This window comes from Scheffersomyces coipomensis (assembly GCF_036884675.1).
Source record: "Scheffersomyces coipomensis strain NRRL Y-17651 chromosome Unknown DFJ63scaffold_4, whole genome shotgun sequence".
Lineage (NCBI taxonomy): Eukaryota > Fungi > Ascomycota > Pichiomycetes > Serinales > Debaryomycetaceae > Scheffersomyces > Scheffersomyces coipomensis.
The window spans coordinates 879101-901661 of NW_027042895.1; the positions used below are offsets into that span (position 1 = coordinate 879101).

Here is a 22561-nt window from a genome sequence, read left to right on the forward strand (position 1 = left end):
ACAAATCATAATTAAGTTAAGTTAATGATTTACTTTGCCATTCAATTTACGTGAAACAACCCCTGATTCTAAAGGTGGTATATGCAATCAAATGTCACTCTGATTATATTATTAATCATTAGTAAAATGATTTGATTAGTTACTGTAATAGAGCAAGTTGACGCTTATGATATCGAATAAAAGTTTATTCTCTCACATGGCTTTTACAATAAGGATAAAATAAATCTAATCTAAACATTAACTTCTTTTAAAACTAAAGTTATCTTTTTGATAAGCCTAGAATCATAAAAGTTTTGTTAAGAAATTGGAGCAAATTTCTAAATAATTTATAGAGCAACTGCGATGTACGTTAGGATGCAAAAAATATAATTATTATAGTGATTGTTACGGCCAAGTAAAATAAGATTTAAAACTTTTTAAACAATGAATGTGAAATGTAAATGACTATTTAAACAGATACTGATCCATTTATATGATTTCAATGATTAAGCCATTTTTCCATCCATTATAATACTTTAATTATAAATGTTAAACTGCAAAATTTTGATATTCATTATAGTGAGTGCCTTTCACTTACAAATTATTAAGGCTGATTCCTTTGTGTTTGGTCATAGAGAAGATGCCGCCTATCAAGCATGTGCTCAAGTTTTGAGTTATCTTGCTTTATTTTCTACTCCTGATTCAGAAGGACTTCAAAACTTTTGTGATCCTCAAAATCAACCAGCATTGGGATCAATGGCCCATTGTATTGTTGATAACTCTCATCCTTGTCAAGTCCAAGTTGCAGCATTTTTAGATAGTTGCAAAGATTATAAACTTACCAATGATACATTCTACAAATCTTACGAAAATGCCACCAACTACCTTGTTAGTTTACCAGTTTCAAAAGATCCTACTTTGAAGAAGACCAGTTATCCAATCTACACTCCTGCTGGACAATATCAAACTGCTTTTAACTTGAACTACGGTTCAATCAGAACTATTAATTGGTCATTGGCATTTGGGATTGTATTGGAATCTTATTGGTTTCTTGTGATGCTTTTAGCTGCTATTAATCATTGGAGTTATTATCTTTTTCCAAACTTTGTTATGAAGTTACATTCACCATTTATTAATTCATTTAGAGCAAATGTAATTTTGTCACATACTGATAATAAACATCATGCTCAAAGATTAAAGATCTTTAAAAGATTAGAAGCAATTCTTCCTCTTCGATTTGAAACTATTATATTATCAATTTGGTTTATCTTGGTGTTTATATTTGCTGGTGTTCACATATATAGACCTGCTCAAGGGTTTGTTGAATTATCAGTAGGTAACAGATCAGGATTATTAATGGCCTTCACATTTCCTGTTTTATTTCTATTTGCAGGAAGGAATAACTTTATGCAATACGTCACTGGGTGGCCATATTGTCGATTTTTGATCTTTCATAGATGGATTGCTAGAACGGTTTTTCTTTTACTTATTGTTCATATCGCTTCTAAAACCCTCACCTTAAAGGCATTCAAGGCATATCAAGCTTATATGCATCAGAATTTTGTAAGATGGGGTATAGTTGCAGCTTGTTCTGTTGGATTGTTAAATGTTCATTCCTTTCAAGTGTTTAGAAATACAAATTATGAAATATTTGTTTTGATTCATATTTGTTTAGCATCAATGGTTGTTGTTGCTGGTTGGATTCATACAAGTTATGCAGGGTGTCCAGAATTCTTTTATACGGTATTGGCAATTTGGGCATTTGATAGAGTTTTAAGAATTGTTCGTATTATATCATTTGGAGTTCAAGTTGCTACCGTTGAATTAAGATCGGAAGAAACATTGAAAGTTACAGTCAAAAGACCAGGATATTGGAAACCACACCCAGGAGCTCATGCTTATATCCATTTCCTTAAGCCAACATGTTTTTGGCAATCACACCCGTTCACCTTGGTTGATTCAGTGATGGAGAAGAATACCATTACTTTCTATATGAAAGTTAAAGGAGGTATAACCCATGGATTATATAAACTCTTATTAAATGCTCCAGATCATCGCGAACATGTCAGAGTATTGGTTGAAGGACCTTATTCTCAACAAGTTCCTTTACATGCATTTAATAATGTTACATTTATGGCGGGTGGAAATGGGATTCCGGGAATTTATTATGAAGCTACTGATTTATATCAAAAATCAAAAGGATCGAAACGAATTAAACTTTATTGGGTTATTCGTCAATTCAAATCGATAGATTGGTTTTATGAAGAATTGGAAAAGTTGAGTCAAACAGACATTCAAACGGTTATTTATGTAACTCAACCTCAACTTGGATTAGATTTTGATATTGGTGAACCATATATTCGAACTTCTAATGATGATGAATCCCAGATTTCTCATGTTAAAGCGGAAAAGAACTTTCATAAAATTGAAGTACAAGGAAAAGAACATCCTATTGAATCACGATCTAATTCAATTGCAGCATCTAATCTAAAGAGCAAGCTTAGTTTTATTGAGTTTAGAGAGGGGAGACCAAACCTACAGGAGTTGATTAATTTTGAAGTTGATTCAACATCAAACTCTATAGCTTTTGCTACTTGTGCACATCCATGTATGGTTGATGATATAAGATTGGAAGTTATAAAAGCAATTAAGAGAGATCGGTCTAAGAGGATTGAATTATTTGAAGAGATCCAAGAATGGTGATTAATAGTTTTAAGTATTAATAAACAAAAGAGTCGCAAAAATTTATTGCAACTTCTGTCGTCTGCGTAAAAAGTTCCATTCCTCACTTTTTCTGTCTGTTCAAAATGTTGAAAGTGAAAATTTTTTTTGTATGCGATTTAATATATATCTCTTCTTTCTTCTTTCTTCTTTATTCAATCAAATAACAAATACACATTTCAAAATGGTATGTTTTTAATACGAAGACGTTGGACCAACATCCTCCTTTAAGCTACACCTCTTCATCTTTACAGAAAAAAGGTTGTGCTCAGGGAGTGATGCCAAGTCGTTCTTTTTTGGTTATAATTATTTAACCTAGTTCAGCAGGTTATTCTTTAACGAATGACTGAATTAAAGTGATTGTTTACTATTGTGGATTCGTAGGACTTTGTATGATTCTATTATAATAGTAATACATTTACTTGAAAAGAATGTGCTATCACTCTTCTGGAAGCACAGGCTGAGTATCTATAAGATACTGTAGAGAAGAAGTTTCATAAGGATTGTTCGTTGACATTTATTTTGGAGAACACTTTTTGACTAACTTTAACTCAATGACACAGCCTTCCAAGAAAGTTGCTCCAGCTCCGTTAGCTACTAGATCTAAAGCTTCCACCACTGAATCTAATCCTTTAACTGATTCTACTCCAAAGAATTTTGGTATTGGACAATCAGTTCAACCAAAGAGAAATTTATCAAGATTTGTTAAATGGCCAGAATATGTTAGATTACAAAGACAAAAGAAAATCTTATCATTAAGATTAAAAGTTCCTCCTGCTATTTCTCAATTTCAACAAACTTTAGATAAAAATACTGCTTCTCAAGCTTTTAAATTATTTAATCAATATAGACCAGAAACTAGTTCAGAAAAGAAGGAAAGATTAGTGAAGGAAGCTGCTGGTATTGCTGAAGGTAAATCTGCTAAGGATATTTCACCAAAACCATTAGTGGTTAAATACGGTTTAAACCATGTTGTTTCCTTAATTGAAAACAAAAAGGTTAAATTAGTTTTAATTGCTAATGATGTTGACCCAATTGAATTAGTTGTCTTTTTACCTGCTTTATGTAAAAAATTAGGTGTTCCATATGCCATTGTTAAAGGTAAAGCTAGATTAGGTACTTTAGTTCATCAAAAAACTGCTGCTGTGGTTGCTTTAACTGAAGTTGAAGCTGCTGATGAAGCTGAATTAGCTAAATTAGTTTCAACTATTGATGCTAACTTTATTGAAAAGTATGAAGATAACAGAAGACATTGGGGGTGGTGGTATTCTTGGTGCTAAATCAACTGCTAAAGCTATTAAAAGAGCTAAAATTGCTGCTACACCAACCAATTAGGGTTGCTTTTTAGCTTTTGGAAACCTTAATTTACATTCATCGTAGAATTTCTTTTGTATATTACTTTATAACCATTAATAAAATCAAACGTCTTCGTATAAATTGAATTAATCAACCTATGTAAATACAAACATGTATAGGCATATTTGGATATGACTTGATATTTTTGGTTAAATTGAGTTAGGGCTCCAACCCTTCACACGTGATCGCCATTTTGGGAAAGAATTAAAATTTTTTTGGTACCCACTACCAATCCACTTACAGTGCGAAATCCCATCCACCAAATTAAATTAAATTTTTAATATCATTATAGGATAATAATCTTCTTGTTTAATACAGCAAAGTAATTGTTAATTAGGGTATGTTCAATTCAATATACGGGTGGTAGAAAGTATATTATGACTGAAATAGAATCAGAGAAGTAACTGAAACCAAGTGGAACCATCAGAAAGTCAGTGTTCAATAGAGATCCATTCAATTTATTCATGAAAAATTGTTCAATAAATTATTCATTCATAGGATGACACCATCAACTACCATCAATAAAATGAAGATCTAAGAAAATGATTAAGATTGAAGTCCTTTGATGGATCTAGAGATATCATTTATCATCATAAATTAAACGTTTAAAAGGGTAAACACAGTATAACTAATCCAGATTCGATTTTACATAATATAGTTTCACTTCAATATTTAATGAAGAAACACATTACTAACTTATTCTATTATAGATAAAATGTCTAAATCAAAGAATCATACTGCCCATAACCAAACCAAAAAGGCTCACAAAAATGGTATTAAAAAGCCAAAGACCAACAAATATCCTTCATTAAAAGGTGTTGATGCTAAATTTAAAAGAAATCACAGATACGCTTTACATGGTACCACTAAAGCTTTAGCTGGTGCTCGTGCTGCCAAATACGCTGCTTAAATTTATTTAAGTTTAAACTGAATATAATTATAATCAATTTTCAAACCATTCCAATTCACATATTATCTATATATATAAAGAAACATATATAATTGGTCTATTGTATAATGTTAACATATTTCATGCTTTAAATTTTCATATATAACTAACGCATTTAAGTATTAATAAAGCTATTTTATAAGTCATAAACCATTATTAGTCTAATTATGAATGACTAGCCCCTTTGTAGCATGATTGTAAGCTGTAACTTTTGCTTAACTATGTAGAAGTCTGACCTTAACTATGGCAATCCAACCTGCATATAAATTATATAGTGGAGTGAGGATCATTTTGGTGAGTGTTGCAAATAATTGGCGTCTAAACCTTTTATTTACTTCTTCTTCCTTCCTTCTTCCTTCTACCATCTCTTTCTCTCCAATCAGATTCATCATATCCAATTGAATCAATCAATCAATCAATCAATCAAATCGATATAACATGACTGAAACCATCAAGAAGGCTCGTGTCTATATCAAAAATATCAATTTTGAAACTACTGAAAAGGAATTAGAAGAATTCTTAAAACCATTTGAACCGTTTGTAATACCCGCTGATGATAATTGAATTGAATCCATCTCTAATAATGTTTCTATGATACTAACTGAGATCAAATTAGAACTCACATTTTGATTCCAACTCATACCATTAGATATGGTGGTGCTTATAGACCACTTGGTGTTGCTTATGCTGAATTTAAGAATTCTGAATCAGTTCAAAAAGTGATTAAACAATTGGATGGTAAAATGTTAAAGAATCGTACTTTGAATATTAAAGAACATTTACCTCTTGAATATTCTAGAAAGCATTTTGGATTTAGACGTTTCTTTCAAAAGGAACAATCTAAGAAAGGTTCTACTGATGATGATGATACTACTACTACTACTACCACAAAACCAAATGAAGTTAGTAATCCAATTACCTCCAAATCAAATAATTTAGAAAAAGATGATGGTAATAAATTATCTAATGATGATGAGGAAGGAGATGAAAAGGTTACTTCAGCTACTTTAGATAAATCAAAAGAACTTTCAACTGATACCATTTATATTCCTAGAGCTTATTATAAAGTTACGGATGAGGTTATTAGAGATTATTTTAAAGATTATTGTCCTTCTCAGATTTATATTTATAGATCTAAATTATCAACTCAAGGTACAGTTGGATTTCATAGAGGTCATGTAAGTGTTTTAGCTACTCTTGATACTAGTGTTCATTCAATTACTGATATTATTAAAGATTTAACTAAGAAAAAATTAGTTGGTAGACATGTTCCATTAAGAGTTGCTTTTAAATCTAAAATTGAAGAAGTTAAAAAGGTTGCAATTTCAAAAGTAGTTAATTCAGATGATGATGTATTAGAAATTTCAAATCCTCCTTCTTCTATTAGTGTTGATAGTAAAGAATTAAATTCTCCAAAGGAAGATGTAGAACATATTGAAGGTGAAGTTGTTACTGATAATCAAGGTGAACAAGAAGAAGGTGAAGTTGGATCAAGTTCAACTTAGATTGTATAAGATAGATAAATTGTTATTATTTATGGTTAGAAGAAAAGTTAATTAGTTATATAATAATCCTTTAAATATTATAAAATTTGTATTATTATTATCTCCACTCGCCGGTTACATTCCTGTACATAATCCCAGGTACGATCTTAAATTTTGATTTGATGCTTAAACCACCTTAGAGTAATCAACTTCATTAAAATTACAATGTCAATTAATAGAGTACAGTTAAGCAAATGTATGGGATTCTTGGTCGACAAGTACGATCAAGAGGATTTCAATTTATTTAATTGCATATCATTTGAAGAACTAAATGATCCAAATGCTCCGGTATTACTTCAACAAATAATGGATGGAGCAGAGGGGAATGATTTTGAATTAGAGAAAATGAAGCTAAGCTTTATTATTTCGAATTTCATTTCCTTCTGTGGTTTGTCAGATAGTCCAATAAATCGTTTAACTAATGCTTATCTTTCTTCTGAAAAATATATCCAAGATTTCAAATCTCTAATCAAGGAAGCTGTGACTCAAATTGGAAGTATAATTTATGAAATGGTACAAGATGTTCGAGGTCGTCATATGCCGCCAATTGAATACTTCTATTCCTGTTTTGCAGCTTCACAGATGTGGTTCACGTCATTTCCTGCCTTTGCTATTGAAGACGCACAAATAACTAATACAAGGATTAACTACAGTAGGTCTCGGAGATATTTTGCCACTTTTTGTCAAGTATTTCCAACTTCAATTGATTCGTCGGACGATGAGTTGAAAATCAAATTGGCAAATGTTTCGTTAAAAGTCAGGACTTTGAATGAAAGTACGTTGTCTAAAAATTTAGTCCTTGTAAGACCTCAAAATGAAGCTCAACTTGAAGACATGTTCGGTAATTTAATTCTGAATAATATAGTAGAACTTTTATCTTCAAACTTTGATTCAGCAAGTAAGCTTCCTCAAGATAACTCGAGTGGAATAGTTCGTCCAGATTTAGGAATAGAGGTAACTAAGAACGGAATAAACTATACCGTCCCGGTGGAATTTAAATATTCTGGTTTGAGATATGCATTCAATGCAGTTGATAATATCGAGGTGCCATTCTCCGATTTAAATTCTTCATTCCGAGAATTATTCAACCAAAGCATTTACCAGCTCTTGACTTATAAGTCAGAGCTTGGTTTCGTTATTGATAGGTCTTCTGTATACATTGTAAAAATCAAACTGCCAAGAGTTCTTACTCAAATGATGAATCAGGGTGACGGTTCAAATATTAGAGTCATTGACTGCGTAGTACTGTGTTTAGAGCATAGTACAAATGGCAATAGTTTGGGTTCTATCTTAACGGCGTATTTATTAGATTATTTTACAGGTATCACAAATGAACGAACTGCTAAAATTGATACACTATTTAGAAGCTTTAAGCTAAGTGATGTTCAAAAGCGTGAAATGGTGAGACGAAAGCAGGTATTTATGCTTCGTCAATGGGTTAATAGGTTCTTACATTACCGTTTAGAACGCGGTTTTTACGTACATACTATCTATAATGCTATTAAAATTCCTCGTGAAATTTTTGAAATCACGAATTTAATAAAAGAATGGAATGTTAGAAATGAAAGTGAATTAACCATCGGTAGGAATCTCAGACAAGAGGAACCACTTGAAAAACACTTTTCTAAAGTATTTTCATGCAAAATTGGAGATTCAGACACCGAGGTTGTACTTAAAGTATATGACGCGATTGGAGCACCTATACTTAACAATAAATCGGGGTTATCAGATCAATTATTCTTTGAAGTGTATTCATACGTGACCGAGATGTTTTTGTGTGAACTCAATTCCTATCTTACTATCAGAGGAGACCCTAGAGGTTTAGATGAAGAACCACCGAGTAGTGGTGGAAATGGATCATTAAATGGATTACTCAACATTAACTGTACTCCTTATTTATATGAGTACGGATTTTTTGCCGGTGTATCATTTCTGGGTTTTTATCTAATTCAACAATTCATTAGCGATGATAAGCTACAATGTGATTTTGAGCATTTTAGTACTTTAGCAAAAATATCACTATCCCATATTCATTCCATTGGGCTTATACATGGAGATATACATCCATACAACATGATCTATAATAGAGAAAGAGATCGTGTTTATTATATTGATTTTGGTAAATCTACATTTACGAATTTTCAACGTGGTGAAAGGTCGGTTGCGGCTGACTGGTTGCATTTAGAAAGAGCCTTAGTAGAAATTCGTAATTTAAGAAATTAAATTTATATACTATAATTTGGCTGCTAAGAAGGGATTGCTATTTCTATAGTTTTATAGCGTTAACGAGATATGAATATAAATGGGGTTACTAGGAAATTGTTAAGTTTACAAAATTTATTTTTAAAAATTGATATAATGTATATATATTTATTTGATGATTAAATTTTTTTTAATTTGATTTATTTAGACATAAATTATTATTATTATTTTATAAACTATTTATTAATATTATTGATGTTTAAAATAGATCAAAACCTAATCTTGAGTCTTTTGAGTACCACGTAATAAACCAGTTCTTCTAGCAGCGATTAAACCAGCTTTTTGACCGGCAACAGCACCTCTAGAGATAGTAGAAGCTTTACCAATATGTTGATGGTTACCACCACCATGAGGATGATCAACTGGATTCATAGCGACACCTCTAGTTTTTGGCCAAGAGTTTCTCTTAACTCTATATTTATGGAAAGCTCTACCAGCTTTTAATAATGGTTTATCAGTTCTACCACCACCGGCAACAACACCAATAACCCCTCTAGCATCAGAAGAGATAACTTTTTTAGCACCAGAAGGTAATTTAACTCTAGTTTTACCTTCATCAGCATTATGACCAATGATAACAACGTAATTACCAGAAGTTCTACCTAAAGCACCTCTATCACCAACTTTTTCTTCAACATTGGAGACAATGGTACCTTCTGGACAAGCACCTAAAGGTAAAATATTACCAACATTTAAGGAAGCTTTTTTACCAGCATAAATGAATTGACCAGTATAAACACCTTCATTAGCAATAAAAGTTTCTTCTCTTAATTTATACTTGTATGGATCTCTGAAAACAATTTTAGCTAATGGAGCCCCTCTACCTGGATCATGTAAGATTTGTTTAACAACCCCTCTAATATAACCATGTCTTTCAGCGAAATCTAAGGTTCTTAATTTAGCAGCACCTTTTCTTAATCTGGTGTGAGAGGTGAAGATTGAACCAGCACCTTTTCTTTGGTTACGAATAACTCTACCTATAAGAAGAAAATATGTTAGTAAAGATTGTCTTATGACTATTAGTTTAATATCAAAAGAAGGGGTTATTAAAGAATATGTTTTTTTAATGAAGATATTTGGATACGGAATGTTGGTGGTAGGAAAAGTTTTAATAGATGGGATTAATCTGATGGATGGATGTAGTAGATTTCATTTGATTTGGTTGATTGGTGTGATGATGATATTATGAAGTTGATACTTTATGACATAATGATGGAGAACTTTTCATTTCATGTAGAATGATTCTAGTGATTAAAATTTCTTTAAATGGTTGGATCGATGATTTCAAGGTATAGAAACTGATGAATAATACAACACTGTATCATCCAAACACTTACTATGCTTTCAAACATTACGATTATAGGATGATTTGTTTTCTTTCTTTCTTTCCTTCTTTCATTCATTCATTTGATGGATTGAAAAATTTCAACTATGATAAAATTGATATACAACCTAAAGTTGAACCAACTGTTTAATTTGATATTCTCATTATCTAACGTATTCTTTAATGATTCTCCTGTTGTAGATATCTTATATATATATCACATACCCATTGTTAAGTGATTGGTTTTCTAGTTAATGTAAATATCAAATAATTATAATACAAATTTTTTTTAATAAATTTTTTTTGGTTAGACAATTTGGTCCCTCTGACTTGAGACAGCTTGAGACTTTTTCACCTTTTCACACTAAAAAATTGAATTGTATTGAGGTATGGAAGTTTTCCTCTTCTCACTCTAAAAAAAGACAGGAGTGGAAATTAAATGCAGGACTGAGGTATGGAGCCCTAAACAGCGGCAGTGTGCACGTGATGGAATTTGTCAAAGAAAGAACAATCTCATTTTTTGCAACAACAAAGTATAGCATTATAGAGATCTAACATATGATATCATTATATGATAGATATATGTATAAACTTCTTAGTTTATAAGTATTACACCATTGCATGTCATAGAAATTAAAGTAAGCAGACTCAAATGCTTTATAATACAGGTTAAATTCTGATGTTGGATGAATTTCTATTCATGTTTAGTCTAATGTAACCAATATTTGACTCCATTTATTAGAGTATTATAAGTTATATTTACCTAAATCATCTTGTAGATACGTCTAAACCCTTGTACTATCATATCAATCACTTGTAATCCACCATTCAATACAATTAATCAACATTAGTTAAGCTTCAAGTATATAATGGATTTTGCCATCATCATACCTGTATATAACCAATGGCTCTTCCCGCTTAACAAAATGAACTATGCCATACAAAAATAATATAGCAGCAGCAGCAGCAGCATCTAACTAACTAAGTTAACTATCTAATTAACTAATAGTTACAACATATAAAATACAATAGGTCAGAGATAAATGTTATGTTATATAATATAGGGACCATACCATCATCATCAACTTCTCGTTTATCACGATGGTTAATTCATAATGTAAGTGGTAATAGTCTGATAATATGGTCTAGACTAGCTCATTCATCAAGTTCCAAATATAAGTCTAAATATAAATCTAAACCTAAATCTAAGGTCAATGCAAAGGGTAAGGGCAAAAGTAAGAACAAATACCCACCAAGAAATAAGTCAAAGGATGTGGAAACTAAACCAATACTCCATAACAAACTTAATCAATCAAATGAACCTTCAAATATATCCCGATCTACCGATTCATTTAAGAATATGTCAGTTACATTCGGCAAAGATGTCACTATAAAAGGGAACATTAATAAGATCATAAAGGAACTATCAGATGAAGGTAAGATGCAAAAGATTAAAACTAATGAAGATCATTTCGATAGAATGAAACGTTTATTACCTATACGAGCCAATCAAAATATCATTAATCGAACCATATCAGTTAAAGACGATATCATTGAAACTTTCTTACCCTTAGAGGTGGAGAAGATTCCTAAATTACATCATAATCTCGATCGAGCCTTGTTTTCACCAGGAGTTCATTTCTTACAAGATCCTCGAACTCGAATATTTAATTTCTCCCCATTTTTAAAAGATATCATTAATTATAATGAATTTAATTTCGATTCTATAGCTGGATTCCAACCCGTTTCAAAACATATTGAATTATTACGCATGGCAAAACTTTCTAAAAGTCAATTTTATTCATCTACTTCATCTATGACAAGTTCATTAATGCAATTTTATTATTTATTAAATAATTTCTCCATCCGGAATGGGAAGGAAATTAATGGAATCCCAATGAATGGATTAATGAGTAGATTACCTTCTAGTTTAATCATCACTCCACAAGGTGAATCAGATGATGGAAATGCCGTCTATTCCGTTTCATCGGATAAATCGTGTGATACAGAGATATTATTATCAGCCATGGGGAATTGTTTAGAAGTATTATTAACTACAGATGAAACTCAATTTCAAAAATTCACCAAATCATATCAAGAAGAAACCATCGGCAAAGAGGAGGTTGAGAATGAGTTGGAAAATGTCTATAATTATGCCAAATATGGATCTTTCTTAATGAGATCACAGATGGATTGTTATGATTCAAGATTACCTCGTGGATCATTCGATATCAAGACTCGAGCCGCCTGTGCGATCCGATATGATGTTAATAATCGAATTGGAAGTGATATGGTGGTGGGATCACCTGAATATGATGGCAAGGATAATCATTATCAAATCTGGAAATTAAATGGAGAATATGAATCATTTGAACGAGAATTTAAAGATTTGATTCGAAGTGGATCATTATTGAAATATCTTTTCCAAGCTCGGATTGGACAAATGGATGGGATATTCGTGGCATATCATAATATAAAATCATTCTTTGGATTTCAATATTTATCATTGGAGGAATTAGATGAATTATTTTATGGAAAGATTACTTGTCGAGATGAAACTTTAAGTGATAAGGAGAAGAAAGATAAATTGATTGATCATGATCAATTGAATACGGTATTGGATACGAATGGTGATGTGAATTTATTAGAATTGAATGATAATTTATCAAGTTATATCGGTGAAAGTCAATTTAAAATGTCAATGAAGATTTGGGAAGATTTATTACAAACCATAATCAAAGATTTAAAAGCCATGAAATTACAAAAACATGAAAAGCAAATTAAAAAAGGGAATAAATCAAGTAGTGATGAGAATGAAGGGGTTACTCCATTTCGATTAGTCATGCAATCTCGATACGTTGCTAGATCTAAACAAGTTAAAATGAGTGTATCAGTAGTTGAAATGACGCATAATCAATTGATTAAACTTGATGAGATTCCTCAATTGTTTAGTACTAGTTTTAAAGATATTGAATTGACTAGTGAAGAGAGAGAAATGAATTTAAATCGTCATAAAGTTCATTTACAACGATTTAATGAATCAACTGTGAGAGGTAAGAATGTATTATCATATTTAGTTGAAATTAATAAAGAAGTTATAAATGGTGACATTAAAGAATGGAAGAAAGAAGGAGAAGAAGAGAAAGAATATATTCAAAAAGTGAAATTGGATGATGATTGGAGAATTCAATATAGTATAAGTCAACGTCCGAATGATACTGATAAACAAATTCAAATTAATCGAGCTAATTATTTACGTAAATTATCAATTGCCACTGATTCGATTATAAATTCACCAGAGATAATAAGAAGTAAATGGAAGAAACAAGAAGAAGGAGGAAGAGATCAAGAATCAGATCATCAGAAAACAGATAAACCTAAATCAAAGGGCTTAACTAGGGAAAATATTTTAAAAGCATATTCAAAGATTGGAGAATCACGAGTTAAACAATGGTCAGAAAAGGATTCTCAAAAAGTTGTATATAAACCAAAGTAATGTTAGAAAATATAATGGCACACAGACATGTATAAAATAAAGTGCATTAAAATAAATGTTTCAAGGTATGAAACGTATATATATAGAGATAGATATGATTGACAGGTGATGTAACGTTATAATAATTTTGTAAATAGCATAATGAAAAATTGTATGATTATTATTGTATCAGATATTTTGCGACACAGGATTTGTCATAAAAGAGGGTATCGCGATTTGCGACATAAAGAATCGACAAAACAAGAAATGACAAAATGTATGAGAATAGAAATCAACAGCGAGCAAAACGAACGAACGAACGGAAGTCTCAACTATAGGACTAACGGAAATATATATATAAGACAACAAATATGTATAAACTATGACTATTTATGATATAATGTTTAATTCATAGGATAACGATAGCATATGACAGACATGATACGATATGATATGACAGGAAAAGATCATGTATGACTCAAATCTATTGATAACCTTAACTATTCCTCCTATCCTTAGGTCCTTGAAATTGAAATTGAAATTGTTATCGTTTAATTTTATTAGCTGTGAAAAATTGTACACGTTCCATTTGACCTTTTTTTCTTAATTCCCCTCTTATCTCATAATTTTTGCATGTTAATTATCAGGTTATACCCCTCCTGCCTAATTAGGTAATAGTGAGCAGTAAAAAAAAGAAAAAAAACTCCGACCGGAAAAATTTTCTCAAACAAAAAAAAAAAAAAAGAAATTTAGGAGCAGTGGAAGCGTCAGCTTAACTTAAGCAGCAGCAGCAGCTTAAGCAGCAGCAGCAAATAATTTAGGGACAGCTCCTGTTGCGATTTACTGAGAAATTTTAATTTTAGCATTAGCCTTGGTTATAGAATCAATCATCACCAAACTCACTTAATTTATAAATTTATATATAATTTAATCGATATAACCCTTTATTTCTTTTTTTGATCGATTTTGTTTCTTTTACCGTTTGAATCTTTAATTTTGTTTTACATTTCTTTTTAACGTTTCATCTCATAACTTATTAACTATTACTACTAATTAATAGAATCATCTAGACAGTTCTGTTTTTGCCTTTTTTTTTTTGCCATCTTTGTGATTACAATATATATATATTTAACCTTGTCATTATCTATCTATATTTCAAACAAGATCATGAATTAGATACTATTTCTACTCCTACTACATTTCCATCATCTATCGTCTATCACACACTACTCACTATGAATCAAGATCATATAACCAATCCTGATAACTCCAATATTAATAAAAAAGTAACTTTTGATATCTTTGAACCACAAATTTCAATTTCAGATTATTATTATTCCTCATTAAAAGATTTCACAGCCATGGATTCTAAATCAAATCAACATATAACTAATTTAAGTAGTTCACCACCTGAAAATGCTTCATCAGCATCATCAATGAAATTCATTGATTCAACTAGCTCAATAAATTCCCTTTTTGATAATTCAGCCGTTAATTTATCATCTACTTTATCCCAAAATTTACCTACTTTACCAACCACCACAAATACATCTACTACTAATTTAACTCCTATCCAATCTAAATATGAATTAAAAGATTTTGAATTCACTTCGATTTTAAATCAAAGATTATTAAAACAACAAGAAATAAATGAAGAAAAATTAATCATTATGTTAGTTGGATTACCAGCTTCAGGTAAACTGACAATCGCTAAACAATTCAAACAATATATGAATAATTTAACTAATTTTAAAACTGAAATTTATAACGCTGGTAATATTAGAAGAATTAATAATAAAGATAAGAATAATAATAGTGATTATTTCAATCCTAATAATATTCAAGGGAAATTAGATCGTGAATTATTCGTTGATATCACTTTAAATAATCTTTTAAATGATTTATCCCTTGGATTAATTCAAATTGGGATTTTGGACGCTACAAATACTACAAGAGAAAGAAGAGAACGTATGGTTGAACTTATGAATCAAGCTAAATCCACTATGTCAGCTAATATTGTTATATTAGATGTTCAATGTTTCAATTCTCGATTTTTAAATTTTAATATCAATGGTAAAGCTAATAATTCAGATTATAAAGGTAAAGATTATTTCGAAGCTATAAATGATTTTAAAATCAGATCAAATCATTATAAACAAGTTTATCAACCTATTAGTGTTGATGAATTAAATCAATATTCCAATACTATCATCGATCCAATAACTAACAATAGAGCTATTTCAATGTATGTTAAGATTCTTAATTGTGGAGAGATATTTGAATTTAACAATATAAATGATGAATTCAAATTAAATCTGAAATATTTTAAATTCTTTTTAGAATTTAAGAAATTTTATTATAATTTCGAAAGAAAGAGATATTTAGATGCAGTTGATGCATTCTATAATCAAAATAATGAGTAGATACCAAACGGTATCTACTTAGTTACAGGTAGATAAAATACACACATACACACATATTTTTTTGGGGCAAATATATTCAAATGGGATAAAGTGGTATCCTACAAATTAAAGGGTATTTACACAGTTTATTTTTCAATTCTAAAGGAGGGGAAGCAGGCCCTTCAAACACCAACCATTTTTTTTTTGGGTTCGTATTTTTACACAAATTTTCAACATATATATATAACTTATTTTAGAAAAAAGTACATAACTAGATATTATACATTTAAATTATAGAGATACAGGTTTTATACTTTAATAAATTAATAATACTTAAAATTAAATTAAAATTAGACGTAGATTATGTACAGTAGTGTATATAAATATATTAGTTTCATCCCCCTCATCGATTATAGTTAAGTCCCGGTATAGTTACATTATTCAATCCCGGAACATTGATACCTCCTGATCTCGATTCTGACAATGAATTTAATGATGATGAGGCATTAGCATATTGAGTAGTTGGAGGAGGTAATGGTGCATTCCCACTTATTGAACTTGTAGTTAATTTAGATTCTTCATCTTCAATTATTGCATTAACATTATTATTGGCCACATAATACCATGCTCCATTCTTTTGATCAGTATATACAGCATCTTTATATGATTTAGGATCATTAGGACGGGCACGAGACCAGAATCGAGCGGTTTTATCTGACCCGGCAGAACATAATAAATGACCCATAGGATGATATTCAAGAGTATGGATCGCCTTTTCATGAGCAAATGGGATTTTATGAACTGCTTCCAAACTATCAATCGATTTGAAATTATCATTTTTATTTCTATAGTTATTATTATTATTGTTATTATTATTATTGTTGGTGGAATTCGTGTTGGAGGAGGAATTATCATTATCAGGAATATAAGAATCAAGTAAATATTGATTCATAGCTCCATTAAAAGCAGCTGTAGTTAACATAGATGCATGAACAGGATGCCATGCCACACATGATAAATCAGTTTCATGATCTCTCAACACTAAAATATCTTTCATAGTTCTTAAATCAAATATTCTACATGATCTATCTCTTGAAACAGCAGCTAATAATCGTTTTGTCCCTGTTGGTTGAAATCTGGTTTTATTAACTGTATGTTTGAATCCATGTAAGGTAGTTACACATGTTGAACTTCTTGGATCCCATAATTTAACTAAATTATCTTTAGATCCACTTACAATTAATCCTAAATTAGCATGCCAATCAGCTGATTTCACTTCCCAATGATGACCTGTTAAAGTTCTCTCTTCTTGTCCATTATTAAAATTCCAAATCTTAACTGTAGAATCATCACCACAAGTTAAGAATTTAGAATCATTAGGAGAAAAGGCAATATCTCTAACTCCACTAGGATGTGCCGTTATATTATTAACATTATTAAAATTGGGTTGCCAAAATTTAACTCCCCCACTTTGATCACCACTTAATAACCATTCATCATTATGAGAATATTGTAATGATAAAATAGGGGAATCATGAGCTTGCATAATGGTTTCGAAATTGAATGTCATCCCATTCCAAATGGTGAATTCTCCACTATGAGATGCAACAACTAATCTTCTTCCTTCTGGAGTCCATTTAACTGTATTAATTGAATGTTTAACTTTATTAGATGATAAATGAACAAATTTAGTTTCAATATCCATTATGGCCATATTATTCCTATTACTATTACAATCAAGATTGGATGATGATGAATATGCCATGGATGGTAATAAATCAATTAAATATGATGAATCAGGTCTAATTTTCCCTATAGGTTGTTGATTTCGAGTTAATCCTAAACTTTTATTAATATACCATCGTCCCATGTTATTACCATGATCGACTATTCTTCTGAATGCAGTTTTCTTCTCTTGTGATGCTAATTGTTGATCTAGATTCTGTTTATAGGCTGCTAAACGTTCTGAATCTTTACCTTCTTTAGGTGCTCGATTATTATTATATCGTCCTCCTCCACCTCTGTCATTGTTGTTATAATTGTTGTTGTGATGATGGTTGTTATTGTTGTTATTGTATCCATTATGATTCCCATTCCCATAATGATCACTCATTATGTATGGTTTTATATGATATGAAATTGTTCTCTGGGTATTGATCGAATTATAGTTTATAGGTCTAGTGATATTGGTAAAGAAAAACTGACTTGAACTGAGCAAGAAATGTCTTATAATCAAATGAGACATTCACGTGACTATAAAAACGACATTTATAATTTTCTTTTTCGTGTGAGGCTCATCTCACTTCTATCTCTCTGGTAACGCTGTGCAACTACATCAAATATATATGAAAGAAAGTTAAAATAAGCTTTGTATTCATATATGTATATGTAATGTCGATCAATTATGTCAAATGAAGTTCATGTGAGAGGTATGATAAAAGTATATTAAGCAGGGTACATAAGCTTTTATGTTTAATGTCTTGGATATGACATGAAATCATGTTGCAAAAACTTTAAACTTCTACAACAACTTGGTTCATAAAATAATTATATAATTATTATTGTACATGTTTTATTACGACATCTATATACTACTATATCTATATAAAGAGCAAACAATGAAGTAATGAATGAATGAATGAATTAAAGAAAAAGAAATGCAATTTAACCATTAAAAAAGTCATTAAGAATTATTAGATTTGAATGAAATGAATGTAAAAAAGAAGAAATAGGAACAATAAAAAAAAAGAATGCAGTATAAAAATGAAACCGAAACCGAAAACAACTTAAAAGTAAAATCAAATAAAACTTTTTTTGTGAAAATGTGTTTAATGTAAAAAAATGTATAAAAAAGATGGAACCCTATGATTGAAACCATGTTAGAATCCTTGCATAAGTAATACAAATGACCAGATACAACATACACAAACGATAGTAAATCCAATCCATGCAATAAATGTGTGATATAATGGAGCTTGATGATATCTTTGAAAGATTAAATTAATACTAATCATACTGAAAATTAATGATAATAATAATCCCATTACTAAAATTAAAATTAACCAAAGATTATTCATGATTAAAAATTGAGGGGGAGGATTTATAGATGGATCATCAGTATGATTTATAATAAAAATACTATAAATTATTCCTAATTCAATCCCACTTAAAAAGATTGACATCAAATTTAATGAAAAATAAATATATGATAAAGTTTGATCATAATCTAATTCATAATGATATTGAATATTCAGATACTTATTACGATTTAAAAATGTAGGAGGTTCTTCATTAATAGAATCATAATTATAAACACCAGCACTACCATTAGTACTATAAGCATATGGATTACTATAATCAATTTCTGAAGATGAAACAGGCCTTAATAATGATGATGATTGAGAATGTATATCCTTCTTATATTGAGGTAATAAAGAAGAATTAAGATGATGACGATGACGATGATTATGTTTGAAAGGCTCCATGAATAAAATTGATTTGAATTGAGTATAAGCATTGTTTTTCAATTTCATAAATTTATTCATGAAATTAATTAACGTAAGATTTTGATCTTGTTCTTCATTGTTTAATTTTAAATAAATGGAATATTCATTCTCATCTAAATTATCAATCAATTGTTCTTGAGCAAGTTCTTCATCAGCACTTTGACGTCTGAATTGTAAAATATCTTGATGACTAACATTCATATTAAGAACTCCATCATCTTCATCTTCATCAACTTCTTCATCGTCGTCGGTGTTATTCTTAGTGAAGACTGATTTATTGGAACTATTATTAGTACCAAATGAATCACTTTGTTGTTGTTGCTGTTGCTGTTGCTGTTGTTGTTGGAAATGGGCTTGATTGGCTTTAAGGTAAAAATCAGGAGCTCTAGTTGATGTATGATAATTATGTTGATTAAATTTTGATAAAGATTTTAAAGATAATTGATGTTTTAAAATTTTATTTGATTTTTCTTTAATGATTAAATTTTCTGAATTTAATTGATTATTAAAATTTTCAATATTTTCAAAATTCTTTAATAAATTTAAATTTAATAAATAATTATAATGATTATTAATATAATTTCCCTCTGGAACTATATTATTATAACATGAATTCATATATGAATAAAAATCGAGTCCTTTAAATAAATTAATCAGATTATTATTATTAATTAAATTTTGTAATTTGATTGGTAACCGTTTTAATAAACTTGATGAATAGTTATTAACTAATAATCCATCTTTAACATTTATAACTGAATTTAAGGAATTTTCAAAATTATTTAAATTAGAATCATTGGAATAAAGGGAAAGATGATTATGAGGGAACTTTTCCCAATTATTTACAATATCTTGAGTTTCATCATCAGTTGAATTGGGTGGGAAAGTGATATCTGAAACATAAGTTGAACTATTAGTAGTGAAAATATCGGTATCTAATGCAATTAAATAATCATCTTGATACTTATGACTAATTTTTGATTTACCATTACTATCATCATCACCACCTCCTGGTTGTTGTTGCGATGGTTGATTTTGAGATTGATCATCAATATTTAATTCATTTTCTTCTTCATTATCTTCAGCTTCTTCAGTTTGTCTCAATATATATCTTCTTCTTTGTAAAATTAATCTTAAAGTTGGTTTTAAATTATTAGTTAAAATAGCATCAAAAGTCTTTCTTGTTAATGAACTAACTTTATTCGATTTAAAATAATCATATAATTTATGTTTAATATCTTCGTTATCACGATTATTTAAATGATTTACGAATAATTGAACAATATCATTAGGTAAGATACAATAACTATATTTTCTTAAACCCCCAATATACCCCACAATGATGGAAAAAGATTCATCTTTTTGAGATATGATATATGAAGGTTCATGATAATCATTATTATTGGCATTAGTTAAATAAATAAAGGAAAGGAAAGTTGTAGGAGGGGCATTATTATCATAATTTTTAAAATTCAAATAAATATTTAAATTTAATAAGATTTCATTAAGAGTATTTGGATCATCAGGGATAAGACAATTTAAATCGAAATTTTTCTTGACACATATAGCAAGATCAAAATTGGCTTCATTGGTTGGGGGATCTTGTTGAATATGATAATGCGGATGAGTGGAAGCTGAATTCAGAGTTAAACCGGATGGAGTTGTAGGAGGACTTCCATCACCAGCTGATGAAGATAAATTACCACTTTGTAGAGTAAAATAACTATTAGTTCTAGGTAAGATTGAATTTTGATATTGAGAACCTTCAGATATGGAAGTATTTGAATAAAAAGAATTTTTTCGACCTAAATGATTTGGAAATGCAGGATTATGAGTTGAAATATTATTAATTAAATTATAATATCTTTTTTGTTCAATTTTAATTGACAGAATTATATTGGTTAATTTTATAGTTAAATCATTTGAATTAAAGTTAACAAAGGAATTTTTATTTAATAAAAGATAATTTTTTAAATTTATAATGAATTTTAATGATTTTTGATTCCCATTATTTGGAGTATTTGTTGAATTTGATGAAGAATCATCTTTATAATATTTTAAAAACTTTTTAAAAATCTTCTTTACAGCAATTTTTTGAATTAAGATAAATTTTGATAAATTTTTTAAAATTTGAGATATTTCAATAACTTGATAAAAGATTTCATCAATTTCGATTAAAATTGATCTTAATTTATTTTTATTACCAATATCGATTGAACTATTAACTAATTGATCGAAATAAACTTCAAAATAATTAAATTTTCGTAATAATTCACCATATTTGGTTTGAACAAACAAGTTGACATAATCAAAGTTATCGATAAATGATTGATGTAAAGGTTTTAAATTTGAAGTTCTTGATTGGGTTACTGTTCTAATTTGATATTTAAGATCATTATAATCGATGTTATAACATCTCCATTCGGGGATCGATAGATGTTGTAGATTATTACCAAACTTCATAAGTTGTGTGAAATGAGTAGGTTGGTTTTATTTGATGATGGCGTATGAGTAGTAGAGACACTCTATGTTTAATATGTTGTGCTTATAAGGAAGGAAGGGAGATGATGATAATTAAGGTTAGAATGGTGGGGGATGTGGTAGTTCTTAATGGAAACGTGGTTTCGTGTGGTGATGAGGGATGGTATAGTTCCGATGGATGTGTAAATTTAATCTAACTAATCTAACTAGATGATTTACCAAGTTTGAATGATTGATAGATGATTGGTTGAGTAACAATCTTCAACTATCAAGTCGTCAAACGCTATTGATTCCAGGGGTACTGCACTCAACAGAAAAAACCAAGCAAAATATCACCAACCAGATATGATAAGAGAATGGTTCAAGTTGGAAGAACACTTGGTAGTAGATCAGTCTTGCTGTTTCTGATCTTTCTATAGATGGATTGAAGGTTTAAAGGATAGATTCCTTCTAATATGGTTTGAATACAAAAATTATGACGGTCAAAATAAAAATCTCTAATCAAAGCAGCGGTTGTGGGTTCTAGTCCCTTCCTTTTATTTAAAATGATAAAAAATAAAAA

General features: G+C 29.7%; 10 protein-coding genes across 10 annotated transcripts; 7 read left to right on the top strand and 3 right to left on the bottom strand. All coding sequences in view use genetic code 12, as the record gives it.

Moving 5' to 3' along the window:
- Positions 1-314: 314 nt before the first annotated feature.
- On the top strand, positions 315-2910 carry DFJ63DRAFT_319213 (uncharacterized protein). Its single transcript, XM_064907031.1, has one exon. It carries the CDS (start codon positions 526-528, stop codon positions 2680-2682), a length of 2157 nt encoding a protein of 718 aa, XP_064761735.1. The 5' UTR covers positions 315-525; the 3' UTR covers positions 2683-2910.
- Positions 2825-4144, top strand: RPL82 (60S ribosomal protein eL8). Its single transcript, XM_064903604.1, has 2 exons — positions 2825-2887; positions 3264-4144. The coding sequence occupies exons 1-2, from the start codon at positions 2885-2887 to the stop codon at positions 3978-3980; spliced, it is 720 nt and encodes a 239-aa protein (XP_064761736.1). The 5' UTR covers positions 2825-2884; the 3' UTR covers positions 3981-4144.
- Positions 4145-4348: 204 nt separating this feature from the next.
- Positions 4349-5157, top strand: RPL29 (60S ribosomal protein eL29). Its single transcript, XM_064907032.1, has 2 exons — positions 4349-4394; positions 4767-5157. Exon 2 carries the CDS (start codon positions 4772-4774, stop codon positions 4964-4966), a length of 195 nt encoding a protein of 64 aa, XP_064761737.1. The 5' UTR covers positions 4349-4394; positions 4767-4771; the 3' UTR covers positions 4967-5157.
- DFJ63DRAFT_342039 (uncharacterized protein) lies at positions 5158-6510 on the top strand (the record flags this gene model as incomplete). Its single annotated transcript, XM_064908736.1, has 2 exons — positions 5158-5541; positions 5655-6510. The coding sequence occupies exons 1-2, from the start codon at positions 5444-5446 to the stop codon at positions 6508-6510; spliced, it is 954 nt and encodes a 317-aa protein (XP_064761738.1). The 5' UTR covers positions 5158-5443.
- Positions 6511-6612: 102 nt separating this feature from the next.
- Positions 6613-8900, top strand: DFJ63DRAFT_153972 (uncharacterized protein). Its single transcript, XM_064903605.1, has one exon. It carries the CDS (start codon positions 6715-6717, stop codon positions 8770-8772), a length of 2058 nt encoding a protein of 685 aa, XP_064761739.1. The 5' UTR covers positions 6613-6714; the 3' UTR covers positions 8773-8900.
- RPL2 (60S ribosomal protein uL2) lies at positions 8883-10419 on the bottom strand. The gene is made up of 2 exons (XM_064907033.1): positions 10361-10419; positions 8883-9788 (listed from the first exon to the last, which is right to left on the bottom strand). Exons 1-2 carry the CDS (start codon positions 10362-10364, stop codon positions 9028-9030), a joined length of 765 nt encoding a protein of 254 aa, XP_064761740.1. The 5' UTR covers positions 10365-10419; the 3' UTR covers positions 8883-9027.
- A 764-nt stretch (positions 10420-11183) lies between these two features.
- PET127 (Pet127p) lies at positions 11184-13631 on the top strand (the record flags this gene model as incomplete). The annotated part of the gene is made up of 1 exon (XM_064906186.1): positions 11184-13631. The coding sequence occupies one exon, from the start codon at positions 11184-11186 to the stop codon at positions 13629-13631; it is 2448 nt and encodes an 815-aa protein (XP_064761741.1).
- A 1214-nt stretch (positions 13632-14845) lies between these two features.
- Positions 14846-16033, top strand: DFJ63DRAFT_313530 (6-phosphofructo-2-kinase; the record flags this gene model as incomplete). Its single annotated transcript, XM_064906187.1, has 1 exon — positions 14846-16033. The coding sequence occupies one exon, from the start codon at positions 14846-14848 to the stop codon at positions 16031-16033; it is 1188 nt and encodes a 395-aa protein (XP_064761742.1).
- A 382-nt stretch (positions 16034-16415) lies between these two features.
- On the bottom strand, positions 16416-18125 carry DFJ63DRAFT_335720 (cleavage polyadenylation factor subunit; the record flags this gene model as incomplete). The annotated part of the gene is made up of 1 exon (XM_064908253.1): positions 16416-18125. The coding sequence occupies one exon, from the start codon at positions 18123-18125 to the stop codon at positions 16416-16418; it is 1710 nt and encodes a 569-aa protein (XP_064761743.1).
- Positions 18126-18574: 449 nt separating this feature from the next.
- DFJ63DRAFT_153978 (uncharacterized protein) lies at positions 18575-22171 on the bottom strand. Its single transcript, XM_064903606.1, has one exon. The coding sequence runs from the start codon at positions 21979-21981 to the stop codon at positions 18892-18894; it is 3090 nt and encodes a 1029-aa protein (XP_064761744.1). The 5' UTR covers positions 21982-22171; the 3' UTR covers positions 18575-18891.
- Positions 22172-22561: the final 390 nt, after the last annotated feature.